At 34.0% G+C, this 24,506-nt stretch overlaps 1 protein-coding gene and 3 non-coding genes across 4 annotated transcripts; 3 read left to right on the plus strand and 1 right to left on the minus strand.

The window, feature by feature from the left end:
• Positions 1–18: 18 nt before the first annotated feature.
• Positions 19–21,766, minus strand: LOC146141214 (uncharacterized). Its single transcript, XM_083392856.1, has 35 exons — positions 21,697–21,766; positions 20,933–21,130; positions 20,059–20,200; positions 19,240–19,343; positions 17,682–17,843; positions 13,513–13,680; positions 12,473–12,660; positions 11,027–11,125; positions 10,471–10,650; positions 9,939–10,070; positions 9,794–9,860; positions 9,416–9,592; positions 8,789–8,915; positions 8,641–8,726; positions 8,184–8,315; positions 7,475–7,669; positions 6,967–7,073; positions 6,803–6,901; positions 6,402–6,566; positions 5,967–6,087; positions 5,392–5,521; positions 4,979–5,051; positions 4,814–4,865; positions 4,629–4,711; positions 4,331–4,427; positions 4,200–4,270; positions 3,999–4,133; positions 3,193–3,321; positions 2,769–2,908; positions 2,317–2,452; positions 1,723–1,823; positions 1,195–1,259; positions 1,045–1,112; positions 256–369; positions 19–126 (listed from the first exon to the last, which is right to left on the minus strand). Exons 1-35 carry the CDS (start codon positions 21,764–21,766, stop codon positions 19–21), a joined length of 4,221 nt encoding a protein of 1,406 aa, XP_083248982.1.
• Trnat-ggu (transfer RNA threonine (anticodon GGU)) lies at positions 12,101–12,174 on the plus strand. The gene has a single exon. It is a non-coding gene; the product is annotated as a tRNA-Thr (tRNA).
• Positions 16,506–16,579, plus strand: Trnat-ggu (transfer RNA threonine (anticodon GGU)). The gene has a single exon. It is a non-coding gene; the product is annotated as a tRNA-Thr (tRNA).
• Positions 16,784–16,857, plus strand: Trnat-ggu (transfer RNA threonine (anticodon GGU)). Its single transcript has one exon. It is a non-coding gene; the product is annotated as a tRNA-Thr (tRNA).
• Positions 21,767–24,506: the final 2,740 nt, after the last annotated feature.

Here is a 24,506-nt window from a genome sequence, read left to right on the forward strand (position 1 = left end):
TTTTTTTTTTTTAAGCAATTATTGTTGATCTAGATCTTCTGTCAGTCCAGAAAACTCATTGAAAATTGTGTCTTTCTTACTTGCAACACTATCCCTTGTTTTTTTCATTTCTATTGATAGAACACCCTAATATAAACCATATTATTCTTAATAACCAAATGTTATTTACAACAATGACTTTCCTGTTGAATTATCGTTAGCCAACCATGTTTAGCTGTAAAACTATGCAACACCTGATTGTTATTAAAATATTACCTCCAGGGAAACCACAATGCCCACATTCTGTTCTGCAACAACTTTCCAAAACTTTTCTTGTGTGTTTTCATTTGGAGTTTGTGATGCGATGAACTGGACTGAGCAACCAAGATCCTAAAAGGTATGAATATTTATGATTTGTGTTTCTAAAAGGTATGAATATTTATGATTGTATTTTCTTAGATTTTAACCTAAAATTGTGGAGCACTGATTTAAATTGCCATTTTAGGCATGATTTTTTTTAGTCACATTTGGCCAAAATCACTTTGATAAATGACATTATATCAGGCATTGTGTGAAAAGGGCTTTACTTCTCATTCTAAATTAAAAAAAATTTTCAAATAAAACGCAACATTTTTGAAGTCGATAAACAGTTATAGTCTGCACTGAACTGGGCCTAGCAACTTAGTTCCTGAGAAGTAATTTAATCAAAGTATGTTTTAAGGTATATTTATGCAGGCTTGTTCAACCTTGCCAGCTTACTAGTGACAAACAATTTCGGCCGAATTTCTTCTTATATTCACACATTTAAATTTAACACCCTCTAAATTTGATTGCTGTGTTACCAAGTGTATAAACCTGGCCATGTTTAGAAAAAACGATGCAATAATCATCTAGAAGATAAATATATGAATAATATTAAGAATAAGAATGCAAGGTCTATTTCTTCAAAAATATTGAAAAAAAAATAATTCGAGTTATTTTCTGCACCAATTTCTTAAGTCAACATTATTTTGGCAAACTGGTTATATGTAAGTTTTGTTTTAATTAGAGTACTAAATTTCTTACCTGTATATGGGATGCACTTGTCTTTATCATGTTCTCATTTTCGCTTATAGAAATTACAAATTTCTCATCTACAAAAGAGACATAGCTTCAAGTTTAGCAACATTAATGCCTGTTTTGTGCAGTTGCCAAGTATAGCCAAAAAAAACTTACATCTTTCTGGTGTTTGTTGCATAATTTGCCTGAGAACCTGGAATTCTTCAGATCCTATCTTGGACCTAGAGAATAAAGGTAGGTTTATAAATAAGTTACCGGACAAATTGCTATCTGAATTAACTGATCTTACAACATACTTATCTAGATAAAGTTTGCTGGCCATTTAAAAGTGCCAAGATAGAAAGATTTTATTGCAAACTATGCATATTTAAGGCAATAAACTCATTTTAGAGTTTGCCAAGTGCCCATACTTTTACTTAAGAGAGACTTTAATGTTTTTGGTCTTTTGATTCATAAGGACTTTTAAATTTTTCCAATAGTTTAATTTGTAAAATATTTAATTTAGCCATTCCAATTTTTTATATATATATAGTACAGTAACAAGTGTATGGTGAAAAAATCACACTTGACCCCTTCAACTGTTTCACGGCCCCCAATTGGTGTGCGGAGGCCATCAGCCCAGTTTTGAGAAGTGGGGTTTCACACAGGTTGCTCAGATGTGGCAATAATAAGCATAGCACTTACATATCAGCTTCTGTCATTGATTGAATGTCATTTGTTGTTCTCTCTGTATCAGGAATCATTTCATGTTCAACCAAAAGCTTGTGGATAAATATGTATTGAGCCTGAACAGAAAGTCACATGTGGCTTATCTTGTAGGCAAATATTACGTTCAAGTGAAAGTATATGTGTTAAAGAAAACAGATTTTTCAAAAAACAACTTTATTTTCATGGAAATTACTGAAATATCTATTTTTCTAAATTTCTATTTTTTGCTGTAGTGGAATTGTTGTTTAAAAAATTAATTTTTCATTTTTCTTGCGAAGTCTATCTCCATGTTAAGATACAATATGCTATTGTTCCTAAACTGTGCAGAAGTTTGCCTTACGAGGTTTTGTGTGACACAAACTATTTATTACTTTTACAAAACAATTTATACTATTAATATGCATGCAATCGCGCATGCAAGGTTTAAATGCTCTCTATCCATATACTAGCTGAAAATATGATGGTATGGTGTCTTGTAGTTATGCTTATTGAATTTGTCTTGTAAAGGATGTCCAAATTTTTTTGGTTATCTTAGTGTGTTGAACATCTCAAACAAAATGTTAAACTTACCAGGGTCTGCACCATGTCTGTCCTGTTGTCTCTCATGTCCATTATAGTTTGAGGAACGTTTACGTCTCTTCGTTTGTCAACTGCGTTGAACAGAATGTCCATCGCGATGTAAGTTCCCGTTCTTCCACATCCAGCACTGTGTAATAGTTGAAGTAGTAACGTGACTATCTTTATCTTGAAATGTGAAAATTCAGAACTATAGAAGTTTAGTAATATTTACAGAACTCTGAAAAGTATAAAAGTGTGTATTTTTCTAAAATATGTGGTTGCAGTTGGGCACTGTAAAAATTCAAAATTATTCCACATTTTATTTTGTTTATTTCGTAATCAATCCAGATTTAGGTAAGGTTTGTTTACGGTAAATATATCTTGGTTCAAAAAAATTAACTGAATTTGTTTTAGGGTCATTTTAATCTATTATTGGTAAGGCCACTAAACATAAAATACTTCACCTGCAGTGTACAACTATTGGAGAAGCGTTATCATAATTTTCTTCCACCATTTTTCGCAAGTAAATCATGTTTGAAGTTGTTGCAGGGATTCCGTGGTCAGGCCAGGTTGTGTATTGGAACTGCTGAACCTCTCTTGTTTCCTAAGCAATAAATCAGAAATATCAAAATTGGTATTACATTTGTTGTTCAGAGGTTGAATGTGTTTGTGTTAGAATTGTCTGACAGTCAACTTTTTTCAGATTGTGTGCATATTTGCCTTTTTTTAATGTTATTATATTATTGCTTTTACTCTTATTTTAGCAATCAAATGTGTTTGATATAACAATGATTTTATACAGATTGGTATTCATAGGCTGAGTGTATAACCAAAAACACAATAAGTAAAGTACATATAGTGTCAGATTGTTTTCTTTGATTAACTTACATTTCCAAAGACCAAGTTAAATTTTCTTTTTGTGATTCCCCCAATTGCGGTTTCTTCCATTGTTTTGATGACAAGATTCTCAGAGTTTGTAGTTTTTCCAAGATCTGGCCAATACTGCTCACATTTTTGCTGAAAAATAACCAAGCGTTTGTAAGTTTCCATGTTCTAGAGCAGGGAAGCAACATTTCCCTAGTCGCCAACCAAAACCAAACTTGAAGGTCTCTGTGAGGTGGTAAATTTTAACAGTGTAGACTTAAGCATCTTATTATAAACAACTGCACCGACTGATGATCAGGTATAAAACTAGGGTATTTTGCGATTAAAAGGATTCTATCTGTAGTAAAAGTGTCTTCAGTTTGTAAAATAGGTTGCCCACTCCTGTTCTAGAGTTGTAATTATTATGATTTTTTATGCAGTTACTTTAATTATGACAGAGCTTCTTTAACTGTTTCTAACACGCACCACAAAAATATTTTTGTATGCAAGGAACAGGGCTGGTAAAAGATTTTATGTGGATAGTCCCATAAATTATATAGAAATTAGAAACATGTTTTTAGACAAATATGAAACTGAATTTCAGTCTAATTATATTAAAGGAGAATGCACAAAAGCATCTTTCAATTAATCTCTTCTCTTTTGAAAAAATGAGTTAATTTTGTAAATAATATTTTAAGATATAAATAGACCTTCATAGGCTCAAAAAAAACTAGTTCACCTTGAACGAGTCCATCAACCCGAATTCAAGAATTCTTGATTCATTTCAGAATTTGTAAAAAAAACACATTTTTTCGTCTATATTCACCTACCTTTCCTTTTTCACGTAGATTTGTTAACATGACAATAATTGAAGTATTTTGTTGCCAAACCATCAGCCAGAAATCGTTTATAGTGTTAGGCTTGGGTCCCTGTGATGCTATAAACTTGTTGGTGTCCATGAAGCCCTTAAATAAATAAAATTCAATATAAAAAATGTTTTTATATAGTTTATTGCTGTAAACATATTCTACCTGTATGTATGAAGCATTTATATAATCATTCTCGTTGTCTCTGCCATCCAATATTACCCGTGCATGATCAACTGTAAAAAAACACATTTGTTAGGTTTTTAGATATTTATTCATGGAAAATCTCAACTTACATGGAAAAATATTCTTGTATCTATTTTTCGGAGCATTTATTTCCTTTTGAGAATAAGTCCTGGGCTTCATTTTACTCTTGCTATCACTCAATATTTTCTGGAATATACAAATGAAACTTTTTTTTTAAACAAAAATAAAGTAACACTTAAGACACTTAACAACAGTATATATTGGGTTGCTGTATACATTTATTGCTAGAGATATTCATAAAATCAATGGTTGGTATTGATGACTAAGTTCTTTTTACAAAAAGCAATAAATTAAAATTCTATATAATTTTCAATGCACTATTTTTACCTCAAATTCACTTTTGAAAATTTTCATGCCGTTTGCAATTTTGCACAAATACATCTCCTTAAGCCTGATTTGCGGGTCATCAACTGAAAATAAAAAAATACCTCATTATGTTTATTCCATGTAAACCAAAGAAGAAATGATTTTACACTATAATAAAAAGTTGATTATGTGTTTTCCATATATACCTGTGTCTTCATAAGGGTTTTCTAACTCAATTGCAATATTCTGATAGGGGTTCTGTAATATATCAATAGTGTAATGTGAATACCATGTTAATATGCCTGTGTAAATCGTATATTTCACATAATTTTATAAAAAAGGGTAAACACAGCATGTAGCATTTATATTACCTGTTCTCCAGGTTCATTTTGTGTATGGGTGTAAGTCACATTGGTTTGTGGTTTCTTTCTGTTTCTTGAATACCTAAAACATTGAATAAATTATTAAATCGAAAAATATGTGACTTTAAATTGTTTTTTCTGGTCTGTTGTTAAATCTGCAGTTATTTTTTTGCCGTAATGCAAATACTTGTCATTTTAGCTAGTGTATGTATTTAGTTCCATGTTTAGCAGATTGTTTTTTTTTGCTTTATCTTTACTGAATCTCTGAATACTATATTAAGATGTTTATACTATTGTAAATTCATAAAAGATATCAAAAGAGGCAAGAGTTCAGCATCATTACTGCAGTTATGTATATTCGAAATCTGTAGGAATTTTTGTTATACCTTTTGTGTATCAAAAATACCAAAATTCTTATATACCTCAATAGCGCAAGTATAAGCAATACAATCAGAACCAAAGCCAAAATTCCTCCGACTGAGCCGCCAATTATTGCTACAGGTAGCCCACTAGTGGCAGGTTTTGCTTTAGTAGTTGTAGTTGCCGCTGACACTGTTGTTGTAGTTGTAACTATAGGTTTTGCTTTAGTAGTTGTAGTTGTCGCTGACACTGTTGTAGTAGTTGTAGTTGTAACTATAGGTTTTGCTTTACAAAATCCACTTAATGATGTTACAGCACTTTTCCCCTCGCAAGAAAAAGCTGCAATCTAAAGTAAAATTAAACAGTTGGTTTATAGCACAAAATTCCTGTTTGGTTTTATTTTGAACAAAAAAGTATTAAATTCTGCTACTAATTATTTTAAAACATTCTTGTATTGTACTGACCATGGCATTCTGGACAATTTTGTTTTCAACTTATTTTCAAGTGATATTTAGGTCTTTAAAACATATAAATTTTGTTTAAAAGTTTGTAAATATCTTTGGCATTATTCAGTAAAAATGTGTGGCAGTTTGGTTAAGTGACTGGCAACTTTTACAGAAAAATCTTTAAAGTATACCGATTACCGCCAAATTGACTTGACTGCCATCTTTATGTCCACTTGTGGGAATTTCCAGTGGAAAAGTAGATGTGTTGTTGAATATTTCACTTGTGCTTGTAAGATTACTTTTTGCTGTAACCTAAAATGAAGGGTACAGCAATTGTGTTCAGGTAAAGTTTATTACTCAAGAGGGTCAAACTAAAGTATAAAAAACACAGAATACAATCACAATTCACAATTAAAATGTTAATCAATACTTACTGTGCCTTAGATGAACATAGAATAAATGTACATAGAGCATGCATTGTACCAGTAAGCGCGACAACAAAATGCATGCACAAAACTATACCATGGTCCAACTCCAGTTTTAATTGATTCAGAAACCATCAAATAAACATGGAAATCATTGATTCCATTTAACTTTAAACATTTTTTCTATTGAAAAATTCTTACTTTGTAGCTAATGTTTTGTGTTGGTGGTCGTTTTACTTCTACAATACACGGATGAGTTGAGTTGATTCTTGCATCTGTAACAGGATCGGGAATCCCGAAAGCAGTTGTAACATTAACTGAGGTTTCTATGCTGGAGTTGACACAACCACTTAATGTTGCCTTCGCCTGTGTATTTAAAAAATGATAAATAATCAGTATTTTTCAAGGTATTATGATAGACAAAAACAGATTTTTAAAATATTTACTTCTACTAGTAACATGCGTTATAGCAACTATGGTTTGTTTTTCATATAGTTAGAAATAGCAGTCTTTAATTTCAGGATGATCAACCAAATCTCAAAAAACTCTAAATCTTATTTAAAAATGGTGTTTACAGTGAATACACAGGTTAAAATCTCTACCTTTAGTTGATAAGTGGTTTGTTTTGTTAGCATGGTAAAAACAGTATTGTAATTATTTAAGGTTGTGTTTGTTTTTCCAGTTGGATCCGTTATAGTGACCTGCAAAATAAATTAGGAAATATGTTTTTGGGTGATTACAATTCTTTGCAGAAATAGAATCTTACCAAAAGTTCAGAAGTTTGTTTGGTAATTTGAGTTAATTTGGCAAAGTTTGATATTTGCAAAAAAACAGCTGATGAATTGCACTGATCCACAACTGGTTTGATTTCCACTAAAAAAATAATAAGTAATTTATGTCCACAGTCAACACAATTAAGTTATTAAAGTTACTAATTTGATATATGATTGCAATGTTGCTTCTTAAAATGCTTAAAAGATCATTACACTGTTTTGTGCTGTATCCTACGGCCTAAGCTTTGTCTTAGTGTAGTTGCATTAAAATATTGAGTTAATTATGTCCGCTTAATGTTACCAATGTAATGAGTTTAAGATATGATTGTATTGTTGCTTGTTGAAAAGCTTAATAGTTCATTACAAGATGTGTTATAATGGTTACAAATACAGAAATATTTAATATATTTAACTTTTAGCGACCTTGTTACACTTACAGGTATTTCAAATATATAGTTAGTTAACATGCTGCCCATATGTATATATTCATAGTAATCTCACATTGAACTTGGCATGCATAGTAAGCTTTAAAGCTTGTGCACGGTTTGTCTACAAGTTTCCATGTATGTTCATAATGTAGAGCTTTTTGTTGACAAGTCGATGAGGTTGATTTTGTAAAGTTTGCCTCAGAACCGTCGCTCCAAATCCACTTCTCTGTTTTTGGGTCAAAAGTTGCTCCAACGAAAACATTTACATCTAAAATAATTCAAAGTAATTCTATTCAGTTGCCATTACAATCAAACAAAAGCTGTACAAGATAATGTTAAGACTGTTTATTTATTATAGAACACCGATAGCCCTAAAAGGCAAACCCAAATCTGTCTATCAATCAGGAAAGGCCAGGCTAATAAATCTATGACATGTTGGAAACATTTTTTTCTTGTTTCTACTGATGTTTAAAAGTGTATGTTATAGTTTTGATCAGATTTTATGTTGTCGGTTTTTTCATCAATCACGTTTGCTGTAAAACATATGTATGCCTTTACTGTATAGTGAATTCATAACTTTAGTCAATCAAAAGTAGTTAATATTTAACATGACTAATTTTACCAGATTGCAACAGATACCCTATAGCAGGGATGCGGACATGTGATCTTATAAACTTATGTTATTTTTTTTTATCTGTTTTGCCCAACATGTTAGTTTTTGTATTAAAATAAAACAGGTTTATTTCTAATTACACATATTACAAAAAATAGTTTTGTCTTACCTAATGCAAAAATAGTAATACTAGTTCCAGTATTCCCACTTGTAATAAGCTGATTTTGACCGACGAGGTAAAGTGTTTTATATCCATCCTGCATACTGGAGCCACCATAAAGTGTAAAATTCCAATTCCAACCTGCACAATATTATAAAAAAAAACACTACTTGAGCACCTTATTACTGTTTTTAAATATAAAAAATTTGCCTAAGTTCCTTATTTATCTTGCCAACTGTTGCGTTTTCTAAATACAAATTCCTTTGAAACAGATATTTTCACTTGGGGCCTCAATTCTGTTAACAATTTAAAATGTAACAATAGTTTTTTTCAAGATAGCATTTAAAACATGATGAATGAAGTCAAAAACAAAAAGAGCCACAATCTAATCCCTTTGTTTCTATTTAAAGCCAATAATGCTGGAATTCATCATAAAAAGTTTGACATGTCACATAATGTTGCTCACCTGTTTCTGTGCATTGTTTGTTTATATCAATCTTCCAATGTGTATTATTTCGACAAAAATGTATAGGTTTGGTGTTCGGTTTAAAACTAAAAAAAATTAAATTTTAACAGATATGTTATATTGAATTGTTTCTTAATAAATTGCTTACTTTTTAAACAAATCGAAAAAAGGAATTGCTTGGTAAATTTGCCAATTTCCAGAAACATTCTGAGTTAGTGAATATCTAAAAGTTGTTGATGAAGTACTCTCCTGAAAAACCCATACTCTTTGCAAACCTAAACAAAAATTTTTAATTAGGAATTTTGGTGAGATTAACTGTTGATTAGAGATTAACCGATATTGCTCTATTGGCTAATATCGATAACCAATTTTTTTAAGTTTATGCCAAAAGATACCTGATTTTTATATGCCTGAGATGCACTTAATAACTTTAATTAATTGAACCTAGAATTTAAATTTATTCAGTTTTTCTACTTATTAAATTATAAAACTCTTATTTTGCGTGTTAATTTTTCATGGTGTAAACCAAACTCTATATTAAATCAGTCAGTGGTGAACATTTTTGCTAGTTGAAAACTTAAGAAAAAAGATTATGCAATTTTTTGATTTTGGGGAAAAGCGGTTTAATATTTTTACAGTATGATATACAGAAGGCTATGATATAGGTCTAAATTTACGGATATGATAGAAGTTAAATATTGGGCGATATTATCGGTAATCTAAAAATATCGCTTGTGATTTAATAAACATAAAGAGTTGATTTTTAAACTTTCACCTGATGTGTATTTGGATTTCAATAAATTGTTAATAGTCTCCACTTTTTGCACATCTTTGTATACAAGCAATTTTGCACCCATCATACTGCAATTTGATGCAGCCTCGTTTGAAGTGACAATTTCATCAGATAACGTCAATATCTTGTCATTGATTGAGCTTGTTGATAGTGCACATGCTGAAAAAGTGGTACAACTTTTATCAGAAATCCTAAACTATTATATACCTAACTAGCAATCACAATGTGATACCACAGTTTCTTATATTGGGTGTCGCGAAGCCCATGTGTGGTTATTTACTTTGCCAAATATCTCCCCGATATTTGTTTTTTTGCAGTCACATGTTGAAATTATTTAATGTTTACACTCCATTTTTTTACCTGGTGAAAAGCATTTTCCAGTTACAGTCTTTACTGCACTTGTGCAATTAGCAGTAATTGCTTGAATCTGTAACACATGTTAACATTAAAAGTATTTTATCTCCATAACTCATTGTTTTGTATCTCAAGTTGGGTGCACACTTACTAATAGGTTTATGCTTTGTCCATATCCATGTAGATTTGTTGGAATTTCAAGAAATTGCTGGTATCGTAAAGCAGATGTTGTGTTCATATTGTAAACAAATGTTAGTGTATTGTTTGTACTTATGGAGGTTACCTTCAAATTTAACATTTAATAATTAAATAGTTGATTATTTATCTTATGTATTTTAGGCCTATCATATTTTTTTGGCCAGTGGACATTAAATACTACCATGTGGTCTACCTTTGAACTTTTAAACTTGATCTAAATTGCCTAAATAATTTATAAATTGTATAGAGGGCGTGGGATAATTTGACATGCTGTTTTGGTACCCAAGTTCGAGTATAAAAAGCACAACTTTAGTAACATAATTGAGTTGGTTTGTTTCAACGCTCTGAACTAAAGCAGAGGTGCCCTTGGGTAATAATTCATACCCGTGTTCATTTATATTTCCATTAGAAAAAATAGTTTATTAGTTTTAAACTTTTTCTCTTGTAATGCACAAATATTTACTTATTCATGTTTTGTTTTTCACCTTATACTCCAGGGTTTTCTGTATGTTGTAGTATTTAAGATCTGCTGGAATATCAATGACACATATATTTTCCTGTGGTGCAATACTTGCAGTGGACAAATCTGGGATTCCATAATCTGTTGTGACATTTGCTTTAACTTCAAGGTTAAAACTTGTACAACCGGTGAACTGAGCTTGAATCTGGTAAATTTTTGTGAGATTATTTTAGTAAAGATATTTTTATTTTATTAGAAAATTTTGTGTTTTGATTTATTCCAATGGAACTTTTGTAAACGTTAAATACTCTTTGATTGGAGCTTAATGGTTGGAGGTTGTAGTAAGACGTAATAAGAATTTCAAAGCCCATGCAGAAGTAGGTAGCATTTTGTGAACGTTTCGAATAAGTCTTTATTCATTTTCAATGTTGAAAATAACTCGTTATTTATTTTTTCTTTATTCATTTTTCAGTAAGGAACCTGGGTGTTAAAATGATGCCTACTTCTGTATGGGCGATATTCTTATTACTCTTCCATTATGTTTTCATTATAAATTAAAACGATATTACAGTATTTCTTACTGTGAATTGATAGTGTTTATTTGTTGCCAGATTCCTCACTGTGTCATTTAATCTTCCATAATCCACATTCACTTTCAAAACACCATCGCTTCCCTGTATCTGTAATATCATTGTTTGGGGTAAAAAATATGTTTAATTTGTCAAAACATCGCTTCCTACCTGAATAACAAGGGTTTGTGATGTGAATGCTGTTAATTGTGACAAACTGTCCGTCCAATTAATAACAATTTCAGTTGGTTTGCATTGTGTTTGCTTTGCAATTGAAGCAACAACTACAATAAAAACAATTTGAATAATTAACAATCTTCCGACTTATACAGACTAATGCTGCGAGGCATAAAATAAACCACTTGGATATTTAGTACAACGAAAGCCATCGCACACTAACCGAATCTGTCGATTAATGATAACTGCAGGGGCTAGATCACAGTTGTTGACACACAGGTGTGTGTGTATTATTCATTAAACGGTATGGTACTGTAAAGTCATGGGTCGCGACCCAATGTTGGGTCGCCTGATTATTTTTGGGGGTCGCTTGTTTTTCAGACTTTTACGATCTTGGATGTAAAAATAAATTAAAATAAAAACATGAAGATATCACAAAACTGGAAAATATAAACACAGGTTATTGCAGAGTGAACTATATTTTTGTTAATCAATATTATTAGGCCTACGAAAAATTGCAGAACTATCATACAATGAAGCGTTTTTAAAACTCGGTTTTACCTATAGGTTTATTAAACAAAAAATTGCCTCGATTTAAAAACTCACTAGGAGCAAGCTAGCACAGCTATCTCATTAGTGATTTAATAAACATATTCTTTTCAAAACAAGTTACTGCGTTTACAGTGCTGTTTGTTTGCAACGAAATCTTGTATGGCTTTTAAAATGTGGCGACAATTTGCTTGGGTCGCGAAGGTTTTACCGAACAGATTTTGTTTTTAATTTGTCGCCTTAAAAATGTGTTGGGAACCACTGATGTAGAGTGTAGATCCTCTTTAATATAAAGTTGCTTGTACTACAAAATGTAGCAAGCATTGGCGTTTGGTTGTTTCTTGAATTGCTCCTCTCTGAGCCTGTGTAGCTCAGTTGGTAGAGCGACGGTCCCGGTATGACCGAGGTCGTGAGTTCGAACCTCACCATAGGCTAGTTGTTTTTCTACCCTGCCTTGCTGGCATCATTGATCGTCAGATTCGGTCTGCGATGACTTTTCGGTGTATTAATAATACGTTGGCCGTTTTCGTTGGTCAAAAAGCAGCTTCAGAAGAGCCAGATCACAGTTGTGAAACACATATACGTGTTTGTATCTTTCACTTGGATATTTATTAACAAATTTCATTTCAATTGGCGGAAGAACACTATGTTTTTTTAGACTTAATAAACAACTATGGAGAAGCTATTTATTGTACGTCTTGCTTTACATTATTGAACTACTGTATTCCCTACATTTAACTTGGCAAGCATAATAAGCAGCTTGTGTGCATCTTCAAATAAGCCTGTTATTGGGTTGTAAGCTTTCTGCAAGCAAGTCGATAGACTTATTGTTGGGACTGCGAAGTTTGCTGGAGTTCCATCGCTCCAAAGCCATTGTGAGTTGCTGTATCTTGCACCGATTAATGTCTTCACATCAGGAACTAAAAAATACAAACCGTTTTAAATACACTGGATAGCTAAGTAGAGTTATGGCCTAGCAATTAAAGGTGAGAAAAATCTATGGCGCTGGTGTAGAATCATATCAGACATTCTATTAAGTCAGTTGTTTTTTAACCAGGTTTCCGCAGAACCTAAGGGTTCCGCTACTATAGTCCAGGGGTTCCGCAATTTCTAAATTGTTTAGCTAATTGAGGTGTGTTTATTACACTGGGGTTCCTCGAGCCAGTGAAATGATTCCATAGGGTTCGACTTCAGCAAAAATGTTGAAAAGCACTGGAAGGTATGGGTGTGAGTTTGAGTTCAGGTTTGGGTTGATCAAGTATTATTATTAATGTATTTTTTCTCCTATATTTATTTCTTCTTTGCAATTTCATTTTTGACAACTGAGCGGCTAATAAATTGATAATCACCGCTGATGTGTGAAAACTTTTGAAAAAAATTTAGGTAAGATCTGCTGAAAAAGACAAAGAAGTTATCTAAAATTGCTCTGTTGCTCCAATAGGGCCATTTGTTGCTTCCATTTTCACAATTGGACGAAAACAGTTTGTATGGGGTTTTGCGCGAACGCACACCCTGCCAACAGAAACGATAAGGTCGAGTTTCCAGCATTTCGGGTAATCGCAAGGGTCAGCTAAGTCAAACTACAAACATTAATATAAACAAAGGAGCTTGTGACTGTAGCGCCCCTCAACGGCAAGTGCGACTTTGGTGTTCCGAAAAATTATGTTTAATTGTTTGATCTTTCGCAAAATTACTTTTTTGTTTGGTCTTCCGCAAAATTGTTTTTATTTGCTTGGTTTTCCGCTTTGATTTTTATGCACATATTGGGATACCTGGTGAAAAGAAGCTGATCTCATTTTCATCAAATTGGTTGTAAATGTTTCCTTGTTGAGTTGTTAATCTGCTTGCAAAACTTCGACCAGCACTTCTTCGGTAACTGTAAATTTGCTGGCTTCCAGCTATTGACGGTGATCCGTACAGATGAAAGTCATAACTCCAACCTTTAAAGGCGATTTTCACGGTTTATCATCTGGCAATGTTGTATGAGCCATATACACATATTACAGCCTTAATTAGGACCGAAATTAGAACAACATTAACGACGAAATAAAACACAAGACCTGATTACGACTAATTCCTAATCGTCGTGATAAAGTCTAAATAAGACCTTAACCTATCGAAATAAACCTAAATGACCTGGGCAGGCCTATACACAACATTTTAGGTGCCCCAAACGGCCCTGTTCAAACTAGGGCGCCTAACGTCGACAGCAAAACAGCTGCTGCTAGACCGACGACCCCCAATCGTCCCATATCATCTACCTACAGTCTTTCGGCGTTATTTTGTCTTATTTAGACCCTATTCCTAATATTTGAATTACCGATTTAAATCTTATTCAGAATATAAAGTTTTTATGTTGTCCTAAATATTACTGCGTATTTCGCTTAATTATGTCGTTGGTGTTGATACTATGCTATTACAGATTATTCTGCTTTAGCTATTGTTGTTTGTAGGTCTTACTGCGTGTTCCCGCATACACGATCTGGTCTAATAAGCAAAGTTGATCAATCACTTCAAACCAAAAGTGTTTCGGGATTGTTACGCCAAAAAATTCTTTACGCTGGGAACTAAATGCACAAGAAATATATTTTAAAGTAAAAATCGCTTACAAGGTACCGCAAACTATAGCCTATAGTTGTAATACTAAAATTAATTTGGCAGCCTAGTATCGGACAAGCACCGAAACTACAACTTGATATCGGTTCTGATCCGATATTATCAGACATCCCCCTCTGAAAACGACGGCTCTACAACGCAAACCTTTGCTTCGGACCAATTTCGAATAGTTCTTACGTGTTGAATGACGTCACAGTGGCATCATATTACCAAGATTACTGCTTAAAAAAGTCTCAACATGTAATACCATTTTACTTGCGCCAGTGTTTCTTTTAGCATTAATCGGTTGAAATTTAATTAATGCAAGCGATGTTTTCCTAATAATTTAAACCATGTAAACGATCTTAGTTGGCGACCCAAACCATCTCACGGTGACCCACTAGTTGAGAAACACTGATTTACATCCTGTTGCAAATGCCAGTTTGATAAGTGGGAGAAACCAACTAAACCTCACACACTAAGATCAATAAGTTTCGTTTGGAGAACCATGACAATTAATGACGTCACAAAGTTACATTAAAACGTGACGTCACAATCTTTTACGCGCGACAAAAGCGCTGAATAATCTGCAAACTTATGTATCTTCTAAGAGAGGTAGCCTATTCTTCGAACGCCATTTTAGTGCGTTTATTTTACAAAGTTTTTGTTTGAAAATGTGTTAGTCTACATACCGTACAAAAGCCGCGGCGTTAATAACATGTGAACGTGTTATAATAAACTTAGTGAAAATTATTTTTTCTACAGGATTACAGCGAAAGTCACATGAAAAGTAAAGAAAAGCATTTGGGAAGCGCGGTAAGTTTTGTCGTTTATCTAGTTTAAAGTGAGCTTGAAAATTCCTGTTATACTGAATTTGTAAAATATGCCTGATTTTGTTATTAAAAAAACAAAGACATCAAAACTACCCCGCGAGAGACCCATCAACTGTTTACCTGTTATACTTTTTATTTTTATGTTAAACTTTTATATCCATTCTGACACTCCCTTGAAAACATACCATAGCTGCCTGGTCCGCAGTTAGTTCCACTTTGTCCCACCGCGATCAACCATTTATTGTTGTTATACGCTTGGCAGAACGTAACTTTGACACGCCCAGTTGTCCATCTAAGGAAATATGAATTTGGCGTAAAAATAGGGTTTAAGACAGTAGTTCAGTTTTGTAAACAAGTTATTTTTAAATGAACAAGTCTCAGTCAAGTCATTTGTGAAATAACTTAAATCTAAGTCCAAGATAAAAATTGCCCAGTCCCTGTCAAGTCATTATTGGAGCAAGTCACGTCCTTGTTATAACAATAAACCGTTAAACTTTTTAAATTAACAACGTAGTCTAATTATGAGCAATTGCTGAACAAAAAATCACACAAAATTTGTAGCAATCTGAACGTTTTTCGTGCAAAATTTGAGATAAATAGCTCATTTTTTATAGTAAAATGTCAAATGATAACACCTAATTTCAACCCAAGTCATTTAACTCGATGATTGAAGACCAAGTCAAGTTATTACAATGCAGCAGTAGTTTATAATATATGCAATGATATTAATGTATTATGATACCGGGCTAAAAAAGCCAATATATAGAGAAATAAAACTCCTATTTTGAACCTGGTTTACATAACGGTCACAGTAGGAGGTGGATTTTCTACCTAAGTCACCCAATTAAACAATTTACTACAGACTATACATCTTATGCTATGCCATGAAGACATAGTTTAGAACATGTCTCAATAATGCAACTTAATTCGGTAAAACGATTAATTGAAAAAACTAGAAACAGTTGTGATTCACGTCGAAATTGTTAAGATTTTAGTATTAAACCAAGATAATTGAGTTATTTTTAAATAGTGTTTTTTCTCGTTTATGATATGTACTTACATTGTGAACAAATCGATATACCACAGGGTTTCAAGAGAATTGTATTTTGTACTTTTCCAAACTCCTTCTTCGGTTGAATTTGTCGAATATTTATAAAATTTGTCGTCATTTTGATTGTAAAACATGTAAACCCGCTGTATATCTGAAAAACAGTTGAAAATAACAATGTGTAATTGATTCAAGTCAGAAATGCGTCTTTTGCTTTGGTCCGAATTTTTGTGAAGCTTTAGTAGCCTATATAATTGCTATGGATATTCCTCGACTCGCTCCCCTCTGAGCCTGTGTAGCTCAGTTGGTAGAGCGCCGGTCCCGGTATGAACGAGGTCGTGAGTTCGAACCTCACCGCAGGCAAGTTTTACGAACAGGATGCAGCGGGCAACAGTGCTATGGTTGTTTCTCGACTCGCTCCTCTCTGAGCCTGTGTAGCTCAGTTGGTAGGGTGACGGTCCCGGTATGAACGAGGTCGTGAGTTCGAACCTCACCGCAGGCAAGTTTTACGAACAGGATGCAGCGGGCAACAGTGCTATGGTTGTTTCTCGACTCGCTCCTCTCTGAGCCTGCGTAGCTCAGTTGGTAGAGCGCCGGTCCCGGTATGAACGAGGTCGTGAGTTCGAACCTCACCGCAGGCAAGTTTTACGAACAGGATGCAGCGGGCAACAGTGCTATGGTTGTTTCTCGACTCGCTCCTCTCTGAGCCTGCGTAGCTTAGTTGGTAGAGCGCCGGTCCCGGTATGAACGAGGTCGTGAGTTCGAACCTCACCACAGGTTAGTTTTTAGAATAGGATGCAGAAGGCAGCATTGCTACTTTTGTTTCTCGGCTCGTTCCCCTCTGAGCCGGTGTAGCTCAGTGATAGAGCGACGATCCCAGTATAATTAAGGTCGGGAGTTCAAACCTCACCATAGGCTAGTTTAGAAAAACAGGATTCAGCGAGCAACGGTGCTATGGTTGTAAAAACTTTTTTTATGCCTAATGTTTTTGCGCGAATCTGAATTCATGTAGGCTATGTTATGTCTTCATTTTAATAACGTTTTACGCCAAAAAAGGCTCATGCGTCTTCTGTACCTTAGAAAAGGTTTTGGCTTTAGCAAATACAAAGGCGTCTTTTTTGCTTTGCGCAATTTTTGTTATGTATTTTTTTAATTAAAAGTAAAGCTTCTCCAACCTAAAACTTAAATAGACTAAACGAACTGTGTGGTGTCCTTAAGGTTGGTTCTTCGTGACGTCACATTTAGATGAAACTTTATGACGTCACATTTTGATGGAACTTTATGACATCACATTTTAACGTCATGCTGTGACCTAACTTTGTAACATCACGTTACGACGTAAATATATGACATTATCTCTAAATAAATTCATGCTTAACCCCAAACATAAATCCTGGATTCGCGCCTCTGCACTACGTAGTACAAACATTGGTAAACACCATGTTTTGTTTAGTAGCGTAATTACCTGGTGAATTAAATGTAATCTCCCTGCCGTCAAAATCACTGATATGATTTCCTCGCAGCGAAGTTAACCTGCTTCCATGGACTGTAGTGCTTCTGTAGCTGTAAATCTTCAGGCTTCCAACCGCTGAGTTTGGTGCGTAAAGTTTAAAGTCGTAATACCAGTCTGCGATTTTATTATATTACATTATTTTTATCAGTGTTGTAAGTTACTTGACTTAACTCATTTATTTTTAACTTTGTCATTTCCTTGACTTGGATTAAGTCTTTTGGACATATTAGTTTATTTGACTTGAAACTTTTCATAAAATAATTTTTGGTAAACTTTCACTAGTAGGCCTACCTCATTTACGCCTGTAAACAGCTTATAAGGCTATTATGTTACTTTTTGTTGTTCTAATTGGCCAGAAAGAAGGCGGGAATGGCTCAATGAGTGAGTAAGGTCAAAGACCTCTTTACAGTGTTGTAATGACTTAAGTCACTGTTTTCAAATGACTTGACTTCAGTTATTTTGGACAAATAACTTTGGTTGAAACGAAGTGTTTTCATTATAAAACTGGGTTATTCATCTTAAGTTTTGCACGTAAAACAATTTGCTTTCTATATGCTGCGTAACGTCGACATGACTGAAATTGACTTGGTTGAATTATGACTTGACTTGGACTTGGGTTTTTTGAAAAAAAAGCTTGACTTTGAGTTAAATCATTTCAAAAAGACTAGTTGGCAACACCGCATTTTTATCTTGTCATCCATTCTCCACTAGGGGGACAATAGGAGTGTTTTTTCTTATGATTTTGGTAGCGCGAAGGGTTTATTACATTATTTTGGCGAGTATTATTTTATCGCCCTTTTCCATCCACAAAATAAACCAAAAAACACAGGAATAGGTGGGTTCTTCATTAGAACCGGGTTAACTGATGGTCAATCTACGTTTTAAACGGCCTGCAACAACTAAATTTGTGTAATTTTCTACAATTGTAAATATCTGTGTCGCGTTTTTCATCAGGCTATTTAATTCTTTTTTCTTGTAGACCAAACTGATAAACATTTCTGTAATTCGTAGTAGGGATATTAAAGCCCATACAAAAGTGGATAGTAATTTATGAACGTTTCTAAAAATCTTGGTATGATGGCTGGATGTTGTAGTTAGACGTAATAGGAATATCAATGCCCATACAGAAGTAGGTAGTATTTTTTAACATTTTAAATAAATCTTAAGTTAATGGCTCGTTTCAAATAACTTTTTATTTGGTGTTTAAAATGAATAAAGATTTATTACAAATGTTAAAAATGGCGATACATAGGTTACTTCTATAAGAAATCAGTCTTTCAGACTGATTGCGTGGTTACGAAACAATGGTGCTTGTTTCGTTTTTTGGGCAATTAAGAGAGTACACAAAATAAATGATGCCCCCGCCAGAAGGTTTAGAATTGCGGTTAATAAAAGCTTAGTTCGGGTAGCTCTGTAACAAACAGAAACAACCGTATGGGCTTTGATATTCTTACTGTACTACAACCTCCAACCAGTATGCTCCAAAATTTCTGTAATTATCGTGTCTTACCACCGCTTTCTGGTCCACAGGATCTTCCCGTTTGCCCGACCGAAATCAACCACTTTTTTTGCTTATATTGACAAAATGTGACGCTTGTGCGGTCGTCAGCTGAACTGTGGAAGTAAATTGTTGCTGTTGTTTAAGTACACAAGCAACACATGTATATGTAAGATACATACACACAATGACCAACGATAGCGGCTTACGTGTCTTAAAAAAAAGTTGAACAACCCCTGGTGCGCAAGGTTTGCTTTTAATCAGACGTTCTTAAACTGTGCGTTCTGACGCCCTAGTGCGTCGTTTGAATTTTATTCCATTATTTATTCCACTACAAGCAAGGATTAAAAACGCGCAACAATGTTTAGTCAAGTTTTTGAAAGGCGTCGCAAGAAACAAAAGTTTGAGCAGCACAGCCTTCAGCACCAGCCAATATTCTTGTTTTAGATTTAACCATTTCGTCTGCTATTAATGCAAAACAAACAACGCACTGTTGTCTGTTAAATTTTCCTGTTTACTTTTTATGACACTTAATAACTTGGTATAGAAAAAATGAATAAAAATATGAAGTATTTATTTTACTTAAACATAGAGAACAAACATATTATGCACGTTAACGAACTCGAATGAAATTTAAAGCCTGAAACTCCAGGTAAAATACAATAAGAAGTATTGCTTAAAATGGCAACTTTAGTTTCCTTAATTGTATTTAAGGCTCGAGTAGACCTACATTTTGTTCACACAAAGTCTTAAGATCTACATTGAACTGTAAAACCTACTGTCATTACACTGTAAAACCTGCTGTCAATATATTTGATTCTACAAATTTACCTTCGGTAAAGATCAATGTACCATAGAGATTCGCTTGACTTTCCTCCCGTAGTTTTCCAAACTCCTGACTCAGTCGAACTTTTGGAGTATTTATATACCTTATCGTTACTTGGATTGTAGAATATGTAGACTCTTTGTATACCTAGAAAAAATACAATCATTGGCAATTTGCTTACGTGTTGGTAATTTCGGCTGAAATATGCCAACATATTAAGAGCTCTGATTTTACTCGTAGAAAAAAGAAAAGAAAAGTTGTTTGCCAGGGGAGGAACCAGACCCTGTACTCCATAAATTTGGTATGAAAATCATATTTTTTTTACCCAGCCTACTATCTAAATAAGATTCTTTTAAATTATACTAGTTTTGTTTTAGCCGTTTTAATTAGAAAAAATCTCTCACCGACACAAAGTGTATCACCCGAATTCCGGACATGAAACAACGGCAATGTTGTACTGACTGACTTCAGTCAATGACTATTTCAGTCACTGTTTTTTTTTTGCATTTTTATTTCACATTTATTTTAAAATTGAGCTATTTGTGACTTGCTCTTAGAATGAATTAACTGGACATGACTTGTCATTTTAATGACTTGACTTAGACTTTAGTCATTTAAAAATGACTTGTTTACAACCAGGGCTGCGGAGTTTAACTCGGAAATTTTCACCCTTCTAGTTGCGCAAAATGGGTGAAATACAGGCTGTAGAGTCTAAGCTGGGATCGGGACTTGACGAAATCGCACATTGAGCCGGAGAGGAGCTCCGGTTAATTTTTTCGGCCGGAGTCGGACTTTTTTTAACCGACTTCTCAGCCCTGTTTACAACTCTAAAACCGGAACGTAGGCTATGCTGAAAACCCAATTTTATAGTAAGCTTACCTCGGCGAGACTGGACTGGCCATAGACCACTTTGTCGGTATATCCCTGTTGTTAGAGAGCTGCTGATCTGCTGGTCTTTAGTTGACGCAAGATGTCCTCCCAACTTAACACATTCCCCCTCAGCTGTATCTGCGTTGACTTGGTTGGAGGAGAGGGTCAAGGCGCTGTCCTTGGCGCCAAATGTTATTGGACTGCATGCTGAAATAATTGTGCATATATAGTTTAATTTGCAGCGAATTTTTCGTTGCTTTACTACACATAATGCTCTAATTGCTGACCTTTTACAGTTAAATCTACTTTTAAAAAATTATACTTCTGGCTTTTTCCACATTCGAATTTTGGAGTTAAAACACTACGGAAGTGTTCGAATTGTGCGTCGCGGCAAGTAACTTTTTCGATAATATCGGATCGGAGCCAATACAAGATGCCAAGTGATAGTATTGGTCATTGTCCGCTTTTAAGGTTGCATCACTGCCGACGCCGAAAAAAAAATGAATTTACGTCTTTCTTAGTTTTCTACTTTAAAACGTAATTTTTTAAAAAGTATTACAAAAAAGCTAGAAAGATAAATATACTTACTATAGAGAAACAAAGGCCTAATTAGCTGAAAATCATTAACCATCACATTTTTTAATGGTGATAGCTTATTCGACCAAAATTAAATGCCAAATATCGGCCATCTCTACTAAAAAGTGGTTCTTGTCATTGACTGCAATGCTATTTTGTCTACCCAGAAATGATAACTTAGATGCAACCAAACTTACCCGACAAAACTGCTGACGACTGCAAAATTGCTATCAGCAAACCCGGAAGAATCCATTGAAAACTTTCCATTTTCATTGAGACATAACCCAATATTAGTAATGCAGTTTTATAGAATTGCTAATTACAAATCTAAAGTCTGTAAAAAGGTTAAATTGCAATTGTTTAAAAATGAATGGAAAAATGGTTGCGTTTTGAAAGTGCGATATTAATCGCAATTCCCAAGTTAAAATGCTGAGCCCATAAGACAAGGGTTAAGGGTTTATCAAGACCCAAATATGTAAAAATAAAATATAGGTCTACATTTTTAAAAGAAAAAGTTTAATTTTAAAAATGATTTGACGCTTTATTGCGGTTTCACATTTTAAACGAAGAATATCAGGTTTCTTAAGTCTTCTTTTATTGCGTCAACTCTAAGAAGTTGAAGGTATCTTTCTCTTCGCTATTTATTCTCGACTATCTCAAATAAACTGCATAGAGCAGGGTTTCCCAACCTTTTGTGCTGCTCGTACCCCTTTGTCAGGTCAGAGCGTTCTTCTTACCCCCAAAAAAATTCTGATGGAAATTTTCAGATATATAATGCTTTTATAGCTCATTTAAACATTAAGCCAGTGGTCGGCAAACTTTTTTTGTCGCAGCCCCGACTCTTTTCAAAGCTATTGAAGGCCCACTAAGTAAAACCACTATTAAAAAGTGGCAGATTCTGGATATTTTATTTTAGGGTGAAATATGACACAGCGCCTTAGCGCGCAAAACATATCACAATGTGAGACATACAAAAATATACGCGCGAAGCACGAAAAAATTTGAATTACATACAGTTTAAGTTGGAAAAAAATAATTATAGTTCGACAAGCTCCCAGGACCACATTAGGCACGTCGGCCTTTCCAAGATGAACCAATTTAATAATTCTATGCCACATCAACTTTGAAAATAAAGTGCAATGAATGTACAACTATCACGCGGCCCACAACTACATTATAACACTAAGCTATTCAAAAGTAACTCGCGGCCCACAGTTTGCCGACCACTGCGTTAAACGGTTATTTTACACAAAAATTGCTAAATATCAGTAGTTATTTTGTTTATCACTTCTCAGTGAGATATTTGTTGCTGCTTCATTGACAAAAATAAGGTTTCTTACTAAATAACAACACTTATTTGTACATAATTTTTTTTAAAGCAAAGAATGTAATACCATAATATCATTTACAATTGTAAAATAAAACTATACAGTGAAATCTGTTTGTAAAACTGCTCGGTGGCCCAAGGAAGTTCGTACCCCTTGATGTTCAATCCCGTACCCCCAAGGGGTACGAGTACCCCCGGTTGGGAACCCCTGGCATAGAGTGTTCAAAGAAGTGTCCGTTAATATACTATGCTGCAAATAATGTCTCCTGCGCAATACACGAATATGTTACACAATGTCTTAAATTAAGTTAGCGTTTTTACTTGACTTGATTTCAGGCTTTAGTGCAAAGTTTCTTGTAAATTAGTGTAAACTTACTATTCGTTTCGTTTTTAGTGTTCTCTATGCAAAATGTTGCTCAGAATTTTTTTTTAATGCAAGGTGTATTGTGCGACCTACAATAAGATATGACCAAACGAATAAAAAAAATTAATAAGGAAATAACATTTACGTAAAACCTGCATCTTTACGACTGGCGTACGTACTGAAATAGTTAATGCGACACAACACATTTAGCGAAACTTTCTCGAGGCAAAACTATGAGTCACTTTGCTATTTCCATTTCTCAGTGTTTTTACTATGAGTTGTTTGTACAAAGAAGTACTTTTGTTTGAGATAAAAGGGCGTATCTTTATGGAATCAAAAACCATTAGCAGCAGGTTTCTGCTTGTCTATCACTGGACGCGTATATTGACAATAAAACTCAAAAGTTTAAACACTCGAGTAAAACCAAGATCAGGCATTTTTTATAGGAATATATATTTTGGAAACATCAGTTCCTTGTTCAAATAAAATATTTGAAATTGCTGAACTTCTATTATGATAGCACTAGCCTACAAACGATTTCATTGGTGTTTTTGTTTCGTACTTCACACAGATAATATCATAAATACCTTACTACAGTATTTCCTGGTTTTTGCTTATATGCATCACCATTTGCATTCTTATACAACTGTGTGGCCTATGTCATAAAACTTGCAGGAAACTCACGACAAATATCGGCATACTTAAAATATCTTGCTATCGCTTCGCTCGCCAGAGTTTTCGAACTCCAGAAATTATTAAGGCTGGAAGATAGTTGGGCAACGCCGAAGATAGGGCGCTTCTCATTTAAACAAACGTAATTCTAGTTCAAATTTTAGTTAAAGCTTCTACAAATTTTGTAATTTTAAACAAAAACTCAATAGCTCTTTGCAAAAATAAAATAATGAAAAGTAAATGATTATTCTAAACGTTCGCAAAATGCTTAATTTGTTCTGCGTTTAGGTAACTCTTTAGAAAAATGATAACAGCAGGACAAATAGTTGAACTGTGGTCTAGTCCTGACGGTCCTAGTATGACAGGAGGTATTGAGTTCAAACTTAACTGCAGGCTATTTTGTTAAGCCTGACTTGCTTGCATTAATGATCGAATCAGTTAGTCTGCGATGGCTTTCGTTGTACAGAATAAATGTTCGTTTAAATAGCTCTAATTTTAACTAAAATAAAAATGCTAAAACGCCAACGGGTTTCAAGACAATCCGCTTTATAAACCGACTATTCAAACTGGCACTTTCTGACGCAGCGTATTTCTTCCTTGCGAACCGTGTGGATGCGCATTGTTTTATACCATTAGTCACCCGG

This window comes from Ascidiella aspersa, chromosome 6, assembly GCF_963924565.1.
Source record: "Ascidiella aspersa chromosome 6, kaAscAspe10.2, whole genome shotgun sequence".
Lineage (NCBI taxonomy): Eukaryota > Metazoa > Chordata > Ascidiacea > Phlebobranchia > Ascidiidae > Ascidiella > Ascidiella aspersa.